The 23,907-nt window shown below is 33.3% G+C and overlaps 1 protein-coding gene across 4 annotated transcripts in view; it reads right to left on the bottom strand.

Moving 5' to 3' along the window:
• Nucleotides 1-23,907, bottom strand: part of LOC145291281 (uncharacterized) — a 682,583-nt gene that overhangs the window by 261,661 nt on the left and 397,015 nt on the right. For all 4 annotated transcript variants that reach the window (XM_080136928.1, XM_080136924.1, XM_080136927.1 and 1 more), the window contains exons 2-5: nucleotides 21,352-21,652; nucleotides 17,147-17,278; nucleotides 16,006-16,143; nucleotides 3,240-3,390 (exon numbers count right to left, since the gene is read on the bottom strand). In XM_080136928.1, coding sequence (XP_079993054.1) covers nucleotides 3,240-3,390; nucleotides 16,006-16,143; nucleotides 17,147-17,278; nucleotides 21,352-21,652 — 722 coding nt within the window. The remainder of the gene's footprint in view (nucleotides 1-3,239; nucleotides 3,391-16,005; nucleotides 16,144-17,146; nucleotides 17,279-21,351; nucleotides 21,653-23,907) is intronic.

Consider the following 23,907-nt stretch of genomic DNA (forward strand, 5'->3'; position numbering starts at 1 on the left):
TATGTTTTTCTTTTGACAGATAGTAAAATGTCTTTCGCTTTCAAATTTATGCAAACTAATTATTTGTTATTTTATTTTACTACTTATTTTCTCTGACGAGAAGTGCTTGTTTTTGAAAGTCGATGAATTAAGGAGGATTTTTTATATTCTTTGATCAACTAATAAATATCGTAAATTTTATCGTATTATCGTTTCGATTTGTCTTATATTAATGTTCTATCTATATTATTGAGCATTCTTTTATCACACTCGGATCTAATGTAAAATATTCATATCATTTTTAAAAATATAATTAATTCTAATAACGTATGCGCGAATTATTTCTACTACTAGAATTCATATTTAAAAACCTTTAAATAATAATCAAACCCTCTTAGTTTAAATATAAAAATGATAACAATATTTCCAATTTCAACACATTTTTTATCATTATTTATACCTGTTTATGTATTTAAGATATTTTTCTAAGGTGTAATAAACTGACTGAGAGAACAACAACAGCTACTACTACTACTACTACTACTACTACTACTACTACTACTATCGTTAATACTATGAGAAAGAAATCATATTTTCCTGTTTTTATTCTACTTTGTAATACGCCAGTCGAGGTTCGAACCGTGAAAATCAATCTGACAGGGACTGGGCCATTTTGGCAGCCTTTTAACTGTCGGACTGATTAAAATGCTTTGGTGAGCCCTAGAAGGTCCACCCTCTGAGGCCTTGCCTCTTGGCTTTCATGTGGAGCAAGTTTATCGCTTGTTGTCTGAGGCGTTCGATTTATTTTTTCAGGATCGGTGTACTGGCTCATTCATCCTACCTTCCGACCTTGTGTCACATCTCCTTGCGGTGGGAGAGAGGTAGATATTCGTGCACTCCTCACCAAAATGACGGGAAAACAAATTATGCCCCACCAGCTTTTGCCCTCGCAATTTATCTAGTCATATAAAATATTGGAATTGTCATATGAATCATCATCATCATCATTTTTATGGTGATCCAAAAGAAAAACAAACATCTACGGTGCCCTCTTCATAAGGTCTGCCCCTTTTTCTTGGTAGACAAAAAGATATTAAAGATTTAATATTCTTGTTACAAAAAGAAAAACACGGAAATACAAAAAAATAAACAAACCAAACAATTTTTAATATTAATTATTATTATTATCGTTTATGATGACCTAAAGAAACAACCACGATTGACTATTTTATTATAGAGTAAAAAATTTCTAGCTCTTTTTTACAATATTTTATTTAAATACTAGCAGGACCCATTAACCGGCGTTGCTCGGTGGAAGTTTGCCCCCACCCCGAAAAAAGGTAAACTACGGTTGTTGTTGGTGGCCACGGCTGTCATTGAAAAATTAGGACACTGGCGGCCGTAGCCGTAATGAAATAATCTGACTTTCACTGGTGATTAGTTCTGTTTTGGGTGAAAACATGCAGGTAATGTTTGAATGCAAAAAAAGCAATTAAGGAAATGTGTAAATCAGTATTAATAAAATTACGAAAAATGGTCCATTAGAATAATAATGAAAAGTAAGAACAAAAGTTTTAGAAGTTAGGGATTTTTACTGTATACAAACTGTTTAGAGTATTCAAAATCAGTGGTTGTGACGTGACCGTCGCAGGGAGCGATTAGGCTTCCCACTGGGGGGAGACTGAAACTTCTGAAACATTCGAGAATGCGAGGCAGATACGATTGTTTTATTCATGAAGTATCGTTGTGTACCCGGGCGACATCAACCAACTTTCCTGAGAGTAAGATTTGATTTATAAATTCTATTATTGTATGAAAACAACTTCAGTCACTGTGGGAGTCGTAACAAAAACATAATTTCGTTTTTGATGCTAACAAGTGATGACGCAGGGTTGTTTGGCCTTTGAGTGCAGTTACTAGCCCGACGAGGTCATGGGGTTAACCTTCCGATCGTGAGAATAGCGCCTGCAATCCACAGGTGCAACTGAGGAGGAGGGGACCCCCTCTGAGGTGACGCAACTAGTTGCGATTGATCCAGGAATCGGCCCCGGTCCACCCTGTCACCTCACTACATAAACAAGTCCCCGTGCTGAAACTGGCAGATCGAACGAAGACTTTGAGAGAATCAAATACAATCGAAAGGTCTTTACTCCTGTCTCTTCCCACGTCCTTCCACCACCATCTTGGGAGAGAAATAAATCTATTGTTATTTTTTTTTGGCTCAGTGGAGTTTGGCAAAATACAGACAATTTTATATAAGTATATATATTGTACATTTTTCTTGAATTAATCAGTAGAATAGTTAACCTAGTCTGTCTTTCTTTTGTGTGCATGAGATTGATCCCCTTCCAGTGTGACAGATCGACGAAGCAGCGGCATATCAACCCGAAGGTGAAATTGATTCTGACCAAATTGATTGATGGGTCCTACTATGCTGAGATACCTTGCAAAGGATCCCCTGCTAAGGATGAGAACGGGTCACATTTGGGTGACCTGCGATGGGATAGCTTCACATGTAGAGTCATTTAACCAGTATCGGACCACAGGTAGTAGCCCTAACTATCTACTTTGTTGTCTTCCTATTATTTTCAAATCTTCCACCAGTACTATTAAATTAAATTCCAGTTTTATGCCGTCTTTTTTAAACGTGTAAAACAAAACAATTACAACTTTTTTCATTTCACTTCTTTGAGTATTGTTAAGAACGGTGTTTGGAATGAAGGATTTTATTATAACGACTAAATGTGTCTAAAATGTTGTCCTAAAGTTACATAAGATAGTGGCTAATAGTCTAAACATAACAAATTTGTATGTGGCATCTGTTGTTGTAAATCTACGGTACTTTTGTCTAGAGGGGAATTTCTGCAATCAAAATATTATGTTAAGAGATTAATGACAATGTATTTAGAGTGTGTCGTGGACAAACCATTAATAGATGAAATGTCTTTGTGCCACATATTGCTTCTTAACTGCCTTTTACTTTGCGACACTTGTCTGCAATAACAAAATTAATACATGGCGAATTTTAGCAAGCCGCTACCACGTGCGTTGAAAACTAATTTATCTACCGATACGTTGCTAACAGAATATCAAATTTTCTAATTCTTTGTTTATATATTCATGTTGTCCTTTACTAATGCCTTTTATGTACGCCTCGTCTTACTAGTCTTACTACACTAGCATTTCTTAATACATGCTAAGTGTAACCACCACCACCACCACCACCTTCTATTTAGTGAAAACTTTGGCCGTCAACTTACTGGAAAAAGAGTCCGCTCGGTAAGCGGTAAAGTGCTGAAGCCAGGCTGCTATTGGTTTTATTCATCTCATGAGCAAAATTAGTCGTCGACTGAGTTGGTCCGCGTGGTGTATTCTTCAACAGACTGGCCAATCCACAAATTGAACTACTCCCTGGAGGAAAGAAAAAAAGAAGTGTTTAAAACATGCTATTACATATAACTTTATTATATCACCAAAACCAAAACAATAAGGAAAAGTAAAGGGGAAAATTAAAAAAAAAAACTCTTTAGAGCACGCCATTTCGAAGCTAAATACTTCTCATCAGAAGAGAAGAAGGGCTAGAATTATACAAAACGCAAATGTAGAAAAACTGGCTTAATGACATTTAGAAATGAAATGAGAATCAAGGAATAGGATAAAATAGTAAATAGTAATTAAAAGTAGCTACAACATATAAGGGTGAATCGGAAGTGTAATACATATGTGTAGGTAATATTTCATAAATCTAGGTCACTATGAAATAATTGGGATCAGTAAAGAAGAGCCGATAATAAAAGAAGAAAATATATGAGCTAAAGAGGTCTTTTTGTAATTTTCCCCTTAACTTTTCCTTATTGTTCTGATGGTATAATAAAGTTATATTTAACCTTTATTCCTCGTCTTTCATTTAATAATTATTGCCTTTGCTCCCTTTGATAATGCGGAGCCTTTTATATCTTGGTAAGTTTTTCTTTGTTAAAAATTTACTCTTTGATAACATAATTATATATATACTATAATTTTTGTGATAATTACAGAAAATTACCGCATCTTCAGTTGCAATGTAATTTTTGTCGGTCGATTGAGGTCCTTATTCTTGTCAGACTTTTTTCATATTTACTCCTTACTCATCAAAAACCATTATTCATGAAAATGATTGAGTCTAGAAAGTACTTCTAAACGATTATATAATGCGTTATTTTATTATTTTTGTTTGTAATTATAGCAAACTGTATACATGTATATAATTTCTTAATTTACTAATTTAATTAAAATACAAGAAAAAACAGTGCGCGTTGTGATGCAGATATATAATAAGCTCAATACGCAAATATTCTAGAGCTACTTTAATATTAAGTAACGTGATTAATAATTTAAAATTCAAATTAAAATTAAAAATCTGCTTCATAAGAAGGAACACAACAAAGTCATATATATATATATATATATATATATATATATATATATATAATGCTTAACTTTTGTTAAAAACATATCATTATAACCTTATATTTAAACCAAATTCAGATTTATTATTTTATTCTATTTTTTATTCTCAATCCATATTACTTTGCTTATCAACATTGATAAGTAACTATTTTCCTTTTTATCTTAATTTTTTCCAGATACTTCTGCTTTACTAAAAATGTTAGGTTTATTTATGGTGTCTTTTATATATATAAAAAAAAACCTACCCAATACTTTTGCTGATGAGTAGACTTTGTTTAAAAAAAACTATATGTCAAAATTATTGTCCGTGGCTTAATTGTCTATCACAATAAAAACATCGTTTCCGAAACGATCGTACAAATTATTGACGTTGTTGTGTTCCTTCTTATGAAACAGATTTTTAATTTTTAATTTGAATTATCAAACACATTACTATATATATATATATATATATATATATATATATATATATATATATATATATATATATACTAGCAGAAGTACCCCTCGTTGACTGGGTTCAAGAAAAGTACAGAAAATGGACTGTGATTGATGAAAGTATGATAGGTTATGAAAAGGAAGGGGTTGTAAAGAGATAGGTTTTGATACTCAAAATTTTTTACCCTAAGCAAAATATGATGAAAGTAAAGATAATTTTCGCCAAAATATATTTTTTTTATATCAACATTGTTTCCATTCGTAGCCAAGAGTGACCAACAAAATGATATTTCCTCACAAAGAGAAAATGTTATGTATATATAATCATATAAATATACAAGAAATAAATGTTACCATAGTCAATAAAAGTTACTTTTATGGTAGAAAAGTTCATTGTAATTGTCTGTATTTTTGAGATGAGGTGTTTTCATTTATTGAGATTGTCGGACTGATTTCCTCATCTTGGTTGTTATAGTCACAACGTTTCGACCGTTTTGCCCTCCGGCCTTCATCAGGTGTTTTGTATCGAACTGGGGAACCGTTTGTTAGGAGTCTCGAACCCAACCTTTTATTATTATTATTATTACGGGGGTACCGTGTTCGGACTCCAGCTAGGCTCTGGGACATAGTTGCTGATTCTCTGTTTTGAATGTTACTTTTCACTGCCTTCGTTCAGGATTGAACTCAGCACCTTTGGGTAACTGTAAACTTTGATACAACTTCTAGGACTACTCGGCCATATGTCACTAGGAAACCCTAACAAACGTCCATATGTCACTAACAAACGGTTCCCCAATTCGATACAAAACACCTGATGAAGGCCGGAGGGCAAAACGGCCGAAACGTTGTGACTATAACAACCAAGATGAGGAAGTCAGTCCGACAATCTCAATAAAAATTCATTGGTTTGTATTTTTAAGTGGCTTATAAAAAAATTTTTTTAATTCACGAACCGGTTTTTTAAAAAAATCAAAATGGCAGCGACTTTGAAATGGAGAGCCCCGTTTCCAATTTGAAAGAGGGCCACCTGAGCATTCTGTGTTAACAATTTAAGAGAGTTTCGTCAACGTAAGGAATATTTATAAACATATTTTAATTTTTTCCGTTATTTTGTGCTTGAGGAATATTCAATTATGGCATGTGTAGTTTATATAAAAATTCATTTAAGTAGTTATCGCCTCAAATTTCGTTTTAATTTCGGTTCGCTGAAATTATTTCAAGTAAAGAGCATTAAAAACTATTTCAAAACAAAAAAAACACGAACAGAACTTTTATTGACTATGGTAACATTTATTTCTTGCATATTTATTTTTTCAGGTAGTTGTTTGTTGGCTTTTCTGCTAAACACTCTTACTAAATAATATCAACGAAATATCGAAAAACAAAGAAACAACTTTAGTTTTTTAAAGCAAAGAATCGATATAAATATGAATAAGAAGAAAATTGCGCCCTTTTCAAGCAGAATAGCTTCGTTTCAGTTTTACAATATTGAACGGTGTAGTATTGCGCCATCGGATTCAGGGTTGTACTATTGTAATGTAAAGAACACGCAGAAAGGGTTGTAATCAACTGAATTGCTTTTAGTACACTGACAAAAAAGCTTAAACAAATATATAAATGGAAATAAAAAGGTCATGTAAATGTTTTTAAAAAGACACGTAATCACGTGAGCAGGATTTTTTCCTTCTTTTGACATGATAACAAGTAACGTTCTTCTTTTTTTATTATTATTTATCTATTTATTTATTTTAGAAAGAGTGCTACGTGCAAGTGGAGAAGGAAAAAAACAGAGTTATGCAAAATTTGTGTCGAGAATTGTCTAAAGTTTCGACTTTTTTTTGGCTTTCACTTTAATAAGAATGTGAATTTATGAGGTGAATTTATTCGACACAATATGATTCAACTAAAAAAAAAAAAAATAAAAGCTTATTAATTCAAAAAAAATTTTTTTTTTTAATTACATTTTCACCCCAAACAAGGCGCATTGCCACTTTGGTGTAGGGGGCTACTATCAGGGGCAGCAACTACTGGGGCACTATGTTGGGATTTGGGAAGCAAGATGTCGGTTCACGTTGCACTTGAACTTCTGCATGTCAGTACAGTTAGGGAAGCAGGAACCTGGAATAGAATTCCAGAGTTTAGCGGTTCTGGGGAAGAAACTACTGGAGTAGAAAGATCTTTTACATCTAGGGATCTCTACTGTGTGGGGGTGGGATTTAGCTGCCTGTCGGGTTTGTCGAGGGTGTCTACGTCATGGGGGCACAAGTGTCTGCAGTTTGTCAGAGCATTCACCATTAAAATACTTGTAGAACAGGCAGAGGGATGCAACGTTTCGTCGATGGGACAGAGGCTGAAGCTTAGATGCCAGTTTAGGGCCTATCAGATTGGTGACTCTTTTTTGAGCCTTGTCTAGGAGCGAGAGACTAGTAGCAGATGCACCAGCTCAAATGTGACAACAATACTCCATACATGGGCGAATGGTGGCCTTATAGAGGTACAGGATACTTTCGGGTGTTAGTAGTTGTCTAGCACGGTAGAGAGAGCCTACCTTTTTCGCAGCTGCCCTGGCAATGTTTTCAATATAATTGTTCCAACTCATGTTTCCTGCAGTTTGAAAGATGTACTCTTAGACAGGGAGTCACTGGCCATTGCTATTGGTGGCATAGAAGGTTTCTTGTAATTATTGAAGGAAACCAGTTTAGTCTTGGCAGTATTGAATGTGACCATCCATTTATGTCCCCATTCCACTACAGATTGGAGGTCATCCTCTAGTGTGTTTGCCATTTCTTTAGATATGTGTTCATTTGTTTTCCTGTCATGCCTGTTTTAGAGTGTGGTGTCACCAGCATATATACCCATCTCAGAGGCAGTTTTGTTGGGGAGGTCATTAATAAATATTAGGAACAATAGAGGTCCAAGGATAGACCTCAGAGGCACTCCCGCATTTATATCACACTGTTTAGATGTACGACCATCAAGGACAACCTTGATTTTTCTCTTATCTAAGAAGGATTTAATTATGTTAAGTATTCTACCAGTGATACTGTATGATTTAATTTTCTTGAGGAGACCCTTTTGCGGTACCCTGTCAAAAGCCTTAGATATATCTAGAGCTACTGCTCTGCCCTCCCCCGCTTTGTCCAGTGAATGATATATACGTTCAGAGATTACAGTGAGGATGTCAGCTGTGGAACGGGCTTGTCTAAATCCATATTGTTTGTCCGTCAGAAGTTTAGCATATGTAAGGTGCCGGACTAGAGCATGGTTGATTATGATCTCAAATATTTTGGCGAAAAGTGGGAGGAGACTAATGGGGCAATAATTTGATGGGTCAGTTCTTTCGCCAGAATTCTTGAATATTGGTACCACAGAAGCAGGTTTCCAACAGTTCGGAAAGCATTTGTTGTAGAGTTTAGAGAGAACTGGAGCTACTTCGGCTGAGCACTTTTTTAATAGCACAGCTGGGATGAGATCAGGTCCACATGCTTTTGAAGTGTCAAGGTTTTTTATGATAGCGTGTACCTGAGCTGGGGCGATTTTTAGATCGTCTAGCATGGCGTCTGTCGGCAAAGGAAAGTCAGGCAGGGGGGGGGGAAAGGTCCAGTGTGGAGTTTGAGGCAAACCGGCTGGCAAGCATATTAGCCTTGTCGGTTGCTGAGCAAACAACCTCATGATTGTTGGTTAGCGAGGGAATTGTTGATTGCCCATTATTTACTACACTGTTGTAGATTTTCCAGAAGTCACGAGTTACTAATTTTTGTGCTTCGATGCGTTTTTTAGTGGTTTCAGTAAATTCTCTCTTAGCTGTCACTATTTCTTTCTTAACGTTACTTCTAGCTTCTATATTCTTCTGTTTGTTTGAGCTGGACTTATGTCGGTTAAATTTGTGGTATGCATGCTTCCTTTGAGCAATGGCAGTTGCGCATGTCGAAGTAAACCATTGGGGAGACTGAAGCTTGCTATAAAATTTCCGCATGGGAACATGTGCTTCCATTGCTGTTTTCAACCATTCAGTGGTCTCATTTGCGCACTGTTCAGCAGGAAGAGAAAAAATATTTCCCCATAGGGCATCTCTGATAAGATCTTTGATGGCTTCCCAGTCAGCCTTTTTATAATATCTCGTTGTTTTGAGCACTGGCTCTTCAGTTTTGGGTCTAGAGTTTAGGGCGATTTCAACCATTATCACTGCATGATCAGCGTTCCCGAGTGGGCTGTCGGCTTTCGTTACACAATCATCAGGAACTGTGGTCAAAAACAGATCTAATAGTGATGCGTGTTGTTCTTCCTGATCAGGGAAACGGGTTGGAAAAGTAACAATGTGCGATAGGGAGTGAGATACAGAGAAGCTATGAGTTGCGCTGCCTGCTGCATCTGTGTAAGTAGAGAATCCAAGCCAGTTTTTGTGATGGGCATTACAAATACAGTAAAGTTTCATTTGGATTTTGAGTTTACAGTATTGTTTTATCTTGGGAGAAAAGAAAAAAATCTTCCTTTCTTTTCCCCTATTTTGCATGCAGGTTAGACATAGGCAGTCATCTTGGAGGTAAAGAGAAACAATTTTTTCGTGATTCGGAATTCATATTTATCATATATATATATATATATATATATATATATATATATATATATATTTTAAATTGACATAGAGACTAAAATATTTCAACTAAAAGTCAAATATGAACAGGTAAAATTATAGAGGAATAAAAGGCCAACTAAATTAGGTATAATTTGTTTAAACAGTCACATTAAATTTAGCTTAATTTTGCAATTTTTGAAAAAAAATTACAAGTGCGGACTTTCTTTTTGCTGCCTGTGTATATATAGTTTTGAAAATATATATGGGACAAGCTGCATAGAATTTTCTGTGTTTCATCCTCGTGAGGATTTATTAGGCTATTGCATGGAATTGATGTTGCTTTGAGTTTTTTTATATATCCTTGTGATACTGGGTTTGCTAGTCAGCCAGTCAGATTCGTAATTATTCACATACTCATTTATTGTAATCAATGAGCGCTCGCACATATTTCTTTGCTGTTGTGGTAGGAATATTTTTCTTTTCTTTGAGACCGTAGATGACCTAGTTTTTAATGTTTATTTACATGTTCTGTTATACTAGAGTATGGTTTGTTTATTAATTATTATAATTATCGTTTTTGTTGTTGTTATTGTTACTATTATTATTATTATTATTATTATTATTATTATTATTAGTAGTAGTAGTAGTAGTAGTAGTAGTAGTAGTAGTAGTAGTAGTAGTAGTTCATTACTTTTTATCCTAAGGTAAAGTTTACTTTGTGTATACATACTTTTGCTATTTCACGTCTGCAGTTTAATAAATGTTGGGGTTCTTGAAAATTTAGGATAGCTCATTACTCATTCAAACATAGTCTACACTGGTTTCTACACATGCTGGCCTGTTTTTTTTTCCACTATTATGAGTTTTTTACCATTTGGTTATTGGGCAGTGTATACCAAATTATAATCTTTTTTCGTCTATTTTTAGTTTTATGCCTATTGGTGTTCTGCTGTTTGTATTTGATTTCAATATTATGGTATCCACTATTTTTAGAGCTGTGTTTTAGATGTTGCTGGATTTCTAAAATACATTTTCACCGCTAGAATTTTTGTTAAGTTTACTCTTGATAGATTCAGGAATCTGTTTTATTATTGGTGAGGGTTGGTTGGGCTTTGGGTTTACACATATTGGATTAGCGTTATCTTTTTAGTATGGCTGATAAGTTGTTTTTTTTTTATTAAGGTTTATATATATATATATATATATATATATATATATATATATATATATATATATATATATGGGAAAATACGGATTTAGAGTGACAGAATATGGAGGATTTTAAGAACGTAATTATAAGAATTTTTAAGCATCAACAAAATGAACAACCACCTTTGCAATAGAACAAGCATTCTACGGGAATAAAATTGAAACAGAATGATAAGAGTTACAGGAAAGATTAAAACAAAACAAAAAAAAATAGTTACAGAAATAACAGAAATAAAAGATTGGAGAAAATGTTTAAGTAGACGTAAAAAAAACAGCAGAAATTTTCTCAAATCATTGAATGGGTGACAAAATAATATAGACAAAGGTGAGTTTTCTCGGCATACAGTTTGGAATCTCATTGAAACTTTCAACTACATACATACATACAACTAAAGACATATATAATTTGAACTGTGAAAAGTCGACTGAGTCTTTTTCTACTCAATTGATATTTCCATCAAGCTCTGATTCCCCACACAGCAAGAATTCATCTTTCTTCCAACACTTCAAAGAATTCTCCTTTTTTCCTTTTTATACCAAAAATCAAGTGGAAATTCCATAAATAGAATTTCTTTCCTAGAACTTCCAACATGTGGAACACGTTACCATGAGAATTTTTCCCCATAGACTACAACATGGTCGTCTTCAAGTCACAATTTAACAAATGTTTGTTCAATTTACTTGTGAATTAATTATAGTTCTTAATTTTTTCATAGTACTGATCTATCAATAATCAACTATTTTCATGAGCCCGACTGATCAGGCATTCCCAACATTATTACAATATTATGGCAGCATTGTGAAACTTCAAAAAGTCCACATTTGTCAAACGATATCAGAATACTTTTTCCTTCGGCTAACAATATATATATAGACGGTATAAGATATTCCTATTTTTACTTTCCACTTCATGAGAACAAAGTTAGAAACATGTCAGTTTTTAATGTGATGAAGTTCAGCTCCCTAAAAAGGGGATTTTGGATTGGGACGAAATAAACAGTTGCTTTAGTGTAACATAGTATTTGCATATAGCTATCTGCGCTAAGTCGTGAGCAAAATGACGAGGAGAGAGCATATTCGAGAAGATGAACATATTAGAGACGTGGATGACGTGCGAGAGCACGTTCCAGAAGACAATCCCTGTAAGAGATGTCATGGCTGTAACGAGAAGTTATGTGGGGCGGAAAGCAAAAAAATAAATGTCATTGTACAAAAAAAGCAAAGGCTGAGTTGAAGTTTTTTTTCTATTTTTTATCTACCTTGCGACTGAGGCTACAACGTGTTGGTTCCTGGACGACATTACATTAAGTCTAGGAAAACTTTTATTCCTTTGACTAAGGACAGACAGCCGGAATCAAAACAACACCTCTAAAGGATGAACACTGTTGCCTATTAAAAATTGCCTAGACAATCCTGTTGACATTCCCCAATCGGGTGGTCTCAGGCGATTAGCAGTAAACTTACTCCACCCCAAAGACGGGATACAAGACCTGGGAGGATGGATCTAAGACTACGCAGGATCAATACCACCGCCCAACAGATACAAGGTTACCGAAGTGGCTCAATTTCTGATGAATGCCGAGAACGGATCTTTGACAAACATTTAGCATTCCAAAGTCTCAAAACATCTTATTTAGCTTAATGTGCAGTGTGGCCAGTAGTATTCAGTAATGACCTTTGATCAGACTGAGTTGAAAGAAAAGAAAGAGAAAGAAGAGTGCAATACTATACTTTAAATTATAACATCTATACTCCTATAATTTGTTTTTTTTTGTGTGTGTGTGTATTGATATTCATATAAAAAAACTTTTTTTTTCTATTCATTTAAAAAGAAAAAAATTTTTTTCTTATATATGATATTGCATTCATCTGCAAAAGTTCTAGCTAATTTGCATATTCTTTTAAACATTCATTTTAATTAATCCCCTATTAGATTTTTCAGTTTTCTTATGGGATGATCCTCTTTAGTTAAATATTACGTTTAATTATATTCATGAAGATATTCTACATGATTTATACTTGTGTACTACTTGCGTAAAATGATTAAAGTAAACACAAAACTCTTTCTATATATATATATATATATATATATATATATATATATATATATATATATATATTATGTATGCGCATATATTTGTTTAAAAAAATTTACCTATAAAACTTCTCTATCAGTTTTTGGGCTACAGACATGAAACTTAATATATAGGATATTCAAATTCATATGAAACTTTATATTTGAGTTTTACCCGGGGAAAATCGGTGCAAAAGTGTGAAAATTAAAAAAGTGGAATTTGCCAAGTGAAGGTTGAATACAAATATGCATGCATAACATAGTTGCTATGTTTTAATTTTTAGCCTTGCAACTCATTAACTTCAAAGCAAAAAGTAAATCGTAATCTAAACGTTTTGGTTTCGATTCTCTGTGATGGCACACGAGTTATTTATTTTTTTTTTTTTTAATTTTTTAAATCATTACTATATATTGGGTCCAATATAATATAATAATAAATATGAAATCTGCATTAATCAAAATATCATATTTAAGCATATTTTGCGACCGGGCCATGCTGGGCGGCCTGCTAGTAATTATATATATATATATATATATATATATATATATATATATATATATATATATATATATATGTGTGTGTGTGTGTGTGTGTGTGTGTACAGGGTGACCCCCCAAAAAACGAGCCCCAACTCTAATTAGGCCCCGTTTCTTAGTGTTTTGTCCGAATGAAATAAAACTTTGGTCATAACTAGTTTATTATGTTCCGAACATCACATCAAATCACTAGGGTCTTTGGCCTTTTTTCTACGTTCTACAGCATATGTTCTAGATGGCCGCTATTTAGCTTTTTTTTTGGGGGGGGGTCACCCTGTATATATATATATATATATATATATATATATATATATATATATATATATATATATATATATATATATATATATATATATCCTGGCTTGAAGCAGTTGCCTCTCTAGCCGCACTGATGAGCTGTGAAAAAGCGAAACAGAACTAATGCTCCCTATCTTGGGCTGAGAACATTGGGAAGTCATAAAATAATATACAAACAGCCATTAGCGTATTAAGCGACGCTCTTTGTGTAAACAAATCGAGCGGAGGCATTTTGAAGTATCGTATAACAATGAATCTCATTTACTATTTCTTAATTCTTAGAAAATTAAAGTTAACTGCAGCAGTCACTCAGTGCATCACGAAACTTGAACAGCATCCTCTAATTTGAACGAAGCGGATGTTCAAATTATAGGAGTTATACGGTATATACATTTTTTCATTAGAATAATATGTAGAATAAGCCAACAACAAAAAAAAAGGGCTACCTTTTACTGTCTTCTAAAAAAACTTTACCTCCTAGTGTTTTTCGATATGTTTAAAATTGAAAATAAGCGAGTTGATCTCTAAATGGAAGAGGGGACTCAAGTCATAAAAAATTTAATTGGGCGGATTTTATGGAGTGAATGGTTTCTTTGGTGAGGCCTTGATTAAAATAAAGGTGAAAAGTGGGCATCTTGGATGAATTATTTTATCATAAAAAAATCGGCAAAAGAAGGCCAAAGTATTTTAAAACGGTTGATTAATTAAATTAGAATTAAATAAATGCGTGCAGTGATGACACAGTTCTCTCCCTTTTTGTTGTATCCATTTTGTAAAGGGGGGTAACTTTTTACGGCCATAGCAGTATGCCCATTTTAAACACTGCAGTATTTCATTCAGTATTAATTGACAATAAAAAAATAAAACCCGATGATATTCAAACGTCTCCCCACAACGACAAGGTTATAGCAGGATCTCCTACATAGGCAAAGGTAAAGACTGTCTTCTATTATTTAATAATTAGAGTACCTGTGGGGGTCAGAAGTTACGTCATATATTTTGTAACCTGTAAAAATCTTATAAAAGAAAAATGAGGGAATTTGTAAATGAGAATCTTCAGCTTATTCCGTACCGCCCCCTCCCTCACGCCTCCAAATTAAGATTTTACTTTTTAGGCGATTACGTGAGAACACCTTGAAAAATCTGAAGAGTGGGGAGCGTAAAAAACAACGTATCAGAACGAAATTTCGAAAATCGTAATACTGAATTTTACATGAAAACAATGGTATTTGCGCATTCTTCGTATTTTAAAGATGATTATATCCAAGAATTACGAAAATCGATAAGGTAGAAAATTATTTATTAAAGAAAATAGAATTTGAAGAAAACGATCGTATTTGCTTATGTAAAACACAGGAGAGTTAAAAAAGGGAGGTAATTTTCCGCTTCGATTTAAACAAGATGGCTGCATTTTTTTACCTGCTAACACGATTTAAGTTGTTTTTTTTTGTTTTTTTTAATAATTCAGCAATATTCATATAATTTCGATTGCATAATTTGGAAGCTAACATTGTAATTTATTAGAATTGACCAAAAAAACCAGTAGAAACCATTGTTTTTATCTGAAAACTGCATTTATCGACTTCAAAATTTCGTTCTGATAGTGTAGACGCACCAACCAAACAAGCAAACAAACAAACAAACAAGCAAACAAGCAAACAAACAAGCAAACAAAAGATTATATTCAAATTTAGAAATAGTGATCAATTTTGCATATAAATTTAATATAAGATGATCACGCATATCCAGGACAATATCGAACCAGATAGCAATATTTTCAATATTTTATTTTTTTAAGGAAGATAAATTGTGTGTGCTCTATTTGGAGGTGGGAAGGGGGTCAACAAAATAAACACTCTCTTAATAACTACTAACCCTAAGTCCAGTTTGCCTTCCCCACCAAATACAATCTTTAATACTCTACTACTAGCCCTAAGTTCACGTGACAACCGTCACCCACTCTCCCCATTCCTCCCAAATAGAAAACCCTCTCTTAACATTTACAACTAACTCTTAATCTTGTTGGCAACACTCATCTATATATAAAAAAAAGCAGTTACATGTCGTTTAAACACTATCTGGTCAGAAAGTGGATGATCATTTTACATTACATTTATATGCAAAACTGATCCCTAATTAGAATCTCATTCTTAATGGTCCTCGAAATCAATATCCTCTACCCATCCTCTTGCAATATCATCGGAATTTAAATTCCCTCCCTCCAGGTCCAAACATTCCTCACCAGGCAGTAGCAATGTGGTAGTGCTATGTTGTCCCCGATTCCTATAGTGAACAGGTTTGTCATTAGGTACATTTTTTTTGTTTTTAATGAAAATCGCTCCAAACAAGGTAGGAGGAAAACAGTCAGCAGAAAGAGAGTTCCACAAATTTGAAGTTCTTGGAACAATTTATAATAATGATAAAAAGAAGGAAAAAAATCACTAACCATTATTGATTCCATTATCACAGACCCACGGTAAAGGAAAAATGATAGACACTCCAAAATAGTAAAGACTCCAAGAAATCAATACGCTGTAATACATATTGATTAATCCAGACACAACAATCATAGCCCAGCTGATTCCTGCAAGAAAAATCAATAAAAAAGGCATGTTAAAGACGTTTGGTTGTCCGACAATGATATAATATTCAACAAAAGATTAAACCTATAAATTCATAATATGTAAATAGGGGAGATAACTCCACAACCCACTATGATATATATAGATATATATACTAGCGGGGGTACCCGGCGTTGCCCGAGTGTTTGTTTCCGGGACGGGGGGGGGGGAGTTTTAAAAAATGTTAGGGTAGGTAAGTAGGAAGGATCAAACCCGGAGTCATGAGTAAAAGTAGGAAAATAAAGTGTGAAAAAAAAAACAAAAAAAAACATCTGCAACGTTAACAGTTCGGCCACCAAGAAAAGTCCATTCCAGTTGTTTAGGAAAAAAAAAAAAAAAAACCCACTATGGTAGGTCGGCGCGAACGTGAAAATATAATGTGAATTGTCCAGCACCCTAACCACTACGCCACAGAGCACTGCAGCTTAGTTTAGTGATTTTAAATAACTTCACATGATAGAACTACGAAGCCAAACCGGTGTTCTCTTCTCAACTGTTCCTTGTGAACGATCTCCAAACGATGTTAAGTGGTGGCAGGGGGAGGAGGAATTTTTAAGAGAGAAAATATTTTACCACTTCCATTGATCTTAACCGATTTTGGCCGTGACTTCTCAGCAGAAAAAGTATAGAAATCTAAGATTATCAAGGAATTTGAGAACTAATAAGCCTATAACAAACCTCAGATATTGTTCTGCCGTTTGTGCATAATGTATTTGCATGAAATATCTTGATTTTTAATCCTATTAAGGTCAAAATCCCACGGGAAAAAATGAGTTCATTTTATTTATATAGAAGATAGATAGAAGAAGAGAAGATAGAAGAAGATAGATAGAAGAAGAGATAACACGATTTGTGTCACACTAGCTGATGTAATCGCTATCCGGCATAGGGTCATCATTATACAACATTTGTTCATTCTCAAGTGGAGTTAATAACTCGTTCTAAAATGTTTAACACAGAACTAACCTTTAGCTAAGGGCATTATTCTCCAAACTAAAACGGGTCCGCCTCTTGCATATTGGCCAATGCAAGTTTCGAGGTAAACCATTGGGAGTCCACATACAAATAATAGCACCAGGTATGCCACACAAAAAGCTCCTGAAAAGAGAAACATTAACAATGAAAAGTTGAACATTTCCAAAAAGACTGGATACTCTCTATAAAACTAAAAATATTGACAATTTTTTTTTTTTTATATTTACCATTTATCAAAGTTCAAAGACCACTTGAGGGTACAGGTTAATGAGGTTGTTAATTTGATGGTGAATAATATAATGAAAGGGTTGGAAACGATGGGTGAAAAGGGTAAGCTTACTTTAGAGGACGGTGCGACAAGTATTTGTTGACATTGGACTTGAAGACGACTATGTAGTAGGAAGCAGGGAAGTAATCATGTGATATTGTATGGAAAGTTTTTTTTTATGACAATCACTCCAGAAAAACATGAAGCCAGTTTTTTTTTTAGGAGCTAAAAATACCACTTCAAGATAAAAAAAACAAAAAAAAAAAAAACTAGCCAACGATGTGTTAGATGGATAGATACTGACTCAGAAAACAGCAATTTTTTCACCTATCAGAAACATCGTTCATGGATTGTGATGACTCGGGCTATGACAAGAGAATATATTCTTTTCATTATTTTGACTTTCGAGTATATATCAGTTAATATCTTATATGTTTTTATATAGGGTGAGGTGGTTCTCAATTGATTTGCTGTGTCTAATCGTGTTGGATATATACTCGAGAGTCAAAACAGTGATAAGGATATGCTCTTGCATAGCCCTAGTGATGACTAAAGGACAAAATAAGAGAAACAAGAGTTATAAGGCTGCCGAAAGAAAGCCTAAGGTTTACTTTCTATTCTCTTCTTGGAAATAAGCTTTGCTCATGGAAATTCTGTTTGGTTTTAGGTACATAAATGAAGAATAAAAAATAATTTTCAATGGCAATAGCCAGCTGTGTATTGTGGTGACAGTGAAGGGAGTGATAAGTGGCCATGACTGGCATGCGCCTACTGCAAGAAAACAGTAGCTACCTGTGGACCTGAATTTGGAACTGTTTAATTTTAAGGCAAGGGTCATGATTATGAAAAGTAGGCGCTATTGGCAGTTCAGAATGGCTGAAAAAACAAAAAAAAAAAAAAAAAAAAAAAAGAAGCAAGATCATTTCATTTTTTTAACACAACATCATCTGCGTGTGTTTTGGACAGTGTTGATTTATCTCTTAGTTATGGACTGTTGTTGGTGAAGAGAAGAAAGAACTACTACTACTACTACTGCTAATAATAATAATAATAATAATAATACTGAGCAAACGTCTCTGCTGTCATTGAAAAAAAATGAAAGATCTACTACTGCTGCTCATATTAAGAGCAAACGTTTTTCCCTGTTGTTGGCGGAGAGAAGAAAAGAAAAATAACCGACACCTCACATGAATACTGAGAGCTGATATTCTGTGTGCTCTTTCAACTCTAATTAATTTTCGCGACAGAAATAAGAATTAAACAAACACATCTTTTATTTATATTAATGAAATGTGTGTGTGTGTATATATATATATATATATATATATATATATATATATATATATATGTAGGTATTTATATGTGATGTATGTATATATGTGTCAGGTCATGTCATATGCTACTGGTACCATGTAACCCAGTACTACCTGCCTCATGTGGGGGTCACCGGTGATTAGACTGGTTCCCTCACCAGACTTGTTTGGTGAGGAGGGTGGCTTATCTCCCTGAAGGATTAAAAACAAGACCTTCCAAAGGGCGAATGAACCCTTAACGGCCAACTAGCACCATGTGTGCTTGTGTGTATGTATGTGTGTGTTGTGGTGGAGAGGGCTCCTGTAAGCCGTGGTGAAGGCAACCTTTCTAGGAGAAGCAAATCTCTGATTTAAAAAACCATAAAGACCAGTACCCACATTAAGCTGGTCTGCAGTTTAACTTGTTGCTGGCTATCTTGCTCTTGCTTGTTGCTGGATCTCAACCGAGAGAGAGACTTAGCTGTTGTACAAAGCTAAGACTCTGTAACATCATCTGTGTATAGATACTCCCTCAGGCATTTGTCTATTAAAATGGTCCTGTAGCGATGGAAGTGATTTTTGGGCTCATGGACTTTAAGTGTCTGAGGGAGTGGCACTCGTCTGAAAAGACGTTGCAATCATCACATCATGTATGCATATGTGTGTGAGCCTATGAAGAGGTTCAGGGACTCTACAAAGAATAATTTGAAAGTCTTACAAATCGACATCGACACATGGGAAGAACTTACTCTTCAAAGGCCGAAGTGGCGAAAGCTTGTACGTGAAAGTTGTGATGCTCTACAGTAAAGAAAGCAGGCCCACAGCAATCTAGAGCGAGAGCTTTGCAAAGGTTTAATTGATGGTCTTAGCCATGACAAACAGAGCTGAAAATGCCACACTTGTGAATGAGTGCTTTTGTCAAAAGCTGGCTACGTCAACCACCTTAAGTCGCACAAAACTCCTGTTCAGGTCAACTTTGCACCTATTAGTCCGAACCAAAAGATCTGTTTAACATGCAGCAAAGTTTGCAAGTCTACTGCTGGTTTGAGAAGACATATGATTGTTCATAGGAAACCCGTCAACCTCCAGAGGAAGTCAACTCAATGGAAATTGCTCAATTTGTATGTCACATCTGCTTCAAGATGTGCAAATCTGCGGCGGGAGTGCAGAGTCATCTGAGATGGCATTGGGAGAACTCAATGTGACGGCGATCATCTGGAAAGATGCAGCAATTATCATGTATGTGTGATGTGTGTGATGTGTGTGTGCATACATACCGTATATTTTGGCGTATAAGATGACCCTTAAAGTTAAAAAATTATCTTTAAAAAACAATATTTCATAAGATACCGGGTGTTGCAATCTCTAGCCTAGGCCAAACAAACATGGTTTCATGATTTAGCAATCGATATATAAATTTATTAAAATGTGTACCAATTTTGTACCTCGTCTTATTTGACAATTGCCTTATATACAGAAATATACAGTAGTTATATTTCTACCTTATCCAAATTAAAACGCTCTCAAATCGGTAAGCTGGGTTTGAGTCTTTCCTCATCTTTTGTATTGACTTCTGTACTAATACCTTTGAAAATGGGATAAGCCTGCATTTTCCTTACTAACAGCTATCGATAAAGTACAAAAAAAAAATTTTCTTTCAAATAACCATGTAGAGTAGATATTTTGTCCTTACAAATAGCTGACAAAAACGGTTGATATGCGATGAGACAAATTCACCGGAAAGTTTTTGAGGGAATTAACATTTTGTTATGTATTATTCTAGGTACTAGTGTGGGGACGATTAATCGGAATCAGAATCAGGAATTAGAAGATTCAGAACTTTTGTTATGTATTATTCTAGGTACTAGTGTGGGGACGATTAATCGGAATCAGAATCAGGAATTAGAAGATTCAGAACTTTTGTTATGTATTATTCTAGGTACTAGTGTGGGGACGATTAATCGGAATCAGAATCAGGAATTAGAAGATTCAGAACTTTTGTTATGTATTATTCTAGGTACTAGTGTGGGGACGATTAATCGGAATCAGAATCAGGAATTAGAAGATTCAGAACTTTTGTTATGTATTATTCTAGGTACTCTCCCAAATGCAGTCGCCAGTCATGTTGTGATCAATTCCACATTTCTTCAAACAATCTTTCTTCTGTTTTCCAAACCTAGCCCCTACATTTAGTTCAGGATATAATACTTTTTGAGGACACTAGTGGTAGTTCAACGATCTTGCCAGTTATTTTTTTTAATTCGTAAAAGTGAGAATTTGTCAGGTTTATGCAAAGAGTTGTAATTATCGTGCATTTTTAAATAAACACATGGTATAGAATTTGCTAGTTAACCAATCAGCTTCTTAGTTGTAACCGCGCCCATCCTAATCAGCCAATGGTCGGGAACTTACAGGACAAAGGTACAGATGACTTCAGGTTCATCCTTTCTCTTTGTGTGTTTTATGTGCATTGAGCACTGTTGAAGTAAATACTGAAAATTTAGGCATAAAATTATATCATATTAATTTATGTGATTAAATGAAATAGTAATATTATATATATATATATATATATATATATGTAATAATGGAAAGTGATCAATATTAAAGCCAAATATGACCAGCTTACTACAAACCTCCATCATTATGCACTGCACACGAGGCAAAATGTAGAACCGAGCTTGTGTTGAGGGCAAAAGAACATGCTGTGAAAAGATAGTCAGCCTGGTTTTGCCAACCATCTGGATCGCGTGGAGCAATTGCTTCAAAATATTTGACATGGTTGCTGCTCGTGGAATCTGGTGATAAAGCATCCGTCGTGGCTTCATGGTACACTTCCGCAACAGATAGGTTGTCAACCGGAGAATGGTCCGAGTCACTCAGACACAGATCTGACTCATCCAAATAAGCGATTCGTATTCCAGCATTTGCAGTACTCTGGAAAATAGAAAAAAAAGTATTGATTAGTTTTTGTTTTTGTTGTCGTTACAGTGGTTTACTAAGTTTTTCTTTCTTTTTTTTTTAAACTCTTTTTCATCCCAAACAAGATGTATTGCCACGTGGTGTAAAGGGAGGGTTACTATTTGGGATCATATCTAACAGGCTATTATGTTATGTGAGGAGCTGAGCAGCGAGATGCCTGTTCACATTAAATCTAAACTTCTGCATTTCAGTATAGTCAAGGAATAGGAAATAGTGAATTTCAATTTATGTTAGAATAGAATGAATTCCGGCATCTAGGGACCGCAACAGTGAAGAGGTGAGATTTTGCAATACTGAGTTGGTTGGGAGTTTGTATCTCATACTTCATATTCCTGCTCGAGACTGGAACGAAGCACATGTGAAATAACTGGACAGCACATACATTTAACTTTTTTCCTCTCCAAGGAATTACCTCCTTCATATCAACAAAATGAAGAAAAAAAACAAAAAACTACTGACTGGACTTATTATCCTGATGAGGCTATTTTTAGCGAAATATTCGACTTACAACAACAAAAGTAAATAAAAATGATTTCATCATTTTTATGACATTCAAAGGTTTCTAATTTATCTTTAAATTCTATTCAAAATAAATGTCTTCTAAAAGTGTGTCACTACCTTTTTACTATATATATATATATATATATATATATATATATATATATATATATATATATATATATATATATACTTGGTTATATTTTGGAAAAAAGAATTCCAGCAGAGTGCTCTGTTGTAAGGAAAAAATTTCCAAATAAGAGCGTAATATTTATATTTTTATTTTCAGAAAGTTTAAATACGGTAAGTCATCGGTACCGTCGGTTTCAAACCTGATTATAGGGAACCCTTTAAGGTCCCTATATCAAGCTCTCTTCAGCCGGTCTATTTCATCTGTTTATAACCAGAGGTGGAAATATACGCATATATTACAAGATCTCGTGCAAATCTCATTATTTAAACCTTAAATTTCAAATGATAAAATTTTAAAAATTGTCCGTCAAATATTTTGGACGCCAAAGAGACAGAAAAAAAGAAGAAAAGAAAAAGAAAAGAGAGAATACTTAAATGGTTCTGTTATTGAAAATTATAATATGTGAACTATTTATCGCGTCACTCCTGAACAAATCTGGTTTATTAATTCATTAATTTTAAATTTTTCTCCGGTATTAAACAGAATTGTTTTTATCCTAACTCAATTCGTAAAGTATTCTGAAGGAAATAACTTTTAAATCCAATATTTTCAGGCCTAATTCGAATGTATAATACTTATGTTTATTTATATAATACTATATTTAACTTTATTATATGTACTATGTAACACATGCTTATATTCTCTTTCAATCATCTAATCTAATATGGTCAAGCGTAAATTTCTTTTAAAAAATCTCATATAAATTTTAATTATACTCATCGAAATTTTTCCTAAAAAGACTAATCCATCAGATTGAACAGATTTAAAATTAAAATATGAAAATTAAAACTAAATTTATATTAAAATCAAATTAAAAATTAAAATTAAATTAAAAATTAAAATTAAATTAAAAATTAAATTAAATTAAAAATTAAAATTAAATTAAAAATTAAAATTAAATTAAAAATTAAAATTTAATTAAAAATTAAAATTAAATTAGAAGTTTAAATTAAATTAAAAATTTAAATTAAATTAAAAATTAAAATTAAATTAAAAATTAAAATTAAATTAAAAATTAAAATTAAATTAAAAATTTAAATTAAATTAAAAATTTAAATTAAATTAAAAATTAAAATTAAATTAAAAATTAAAATTAAATTAAAAATTAAAATTAAATTAAAACTTAAAATTAAATTAAAAATTAAAATTAAATTAAAAATTTAAATTAAATTAAAAATTTAAATTAAATTAAAAATTTAAATTAAATTAAAAATTTAAATTAAATTAAAAATTCAAATTAAATTAAAAGATCTAAAATCAAAAGTAAATTAAAATTAAAAAATTAAATTTTATATTTAAAAATTTAAATGTAGGCAATGTTTTACTGGGAAATGCTTATCCAGAAGTCTAAGGAAAAAAATGGCGCACTATACTAATAAAAACCTTAAAATTATATTCCTCTATTTTTTTTAAGCTATTCAATATTAATAAAAATTACTTGAAACCAGAGTTTGTCTTTTTTCTTGTTTCAGTTTATAACCTTTTTTATGTACTGAACTCAAAAGTTAGAATCTAAAAT

The sequence above is a fragment of the Euprymna scolopes genome, chromosome 12, assembly GCF_053919585.1.
Source record: "Euprymna scolopes isolate OS-2025 chromosome 12, ASM5391958v1, whole genome shotgun sequence".
NCBI classification, from domain to species: Eukaryota; Metazoa; Mollusca; class Cephalopoda; order Sepiida; family Sepiolidae; genus Euprymna; species Euprymna scolopes.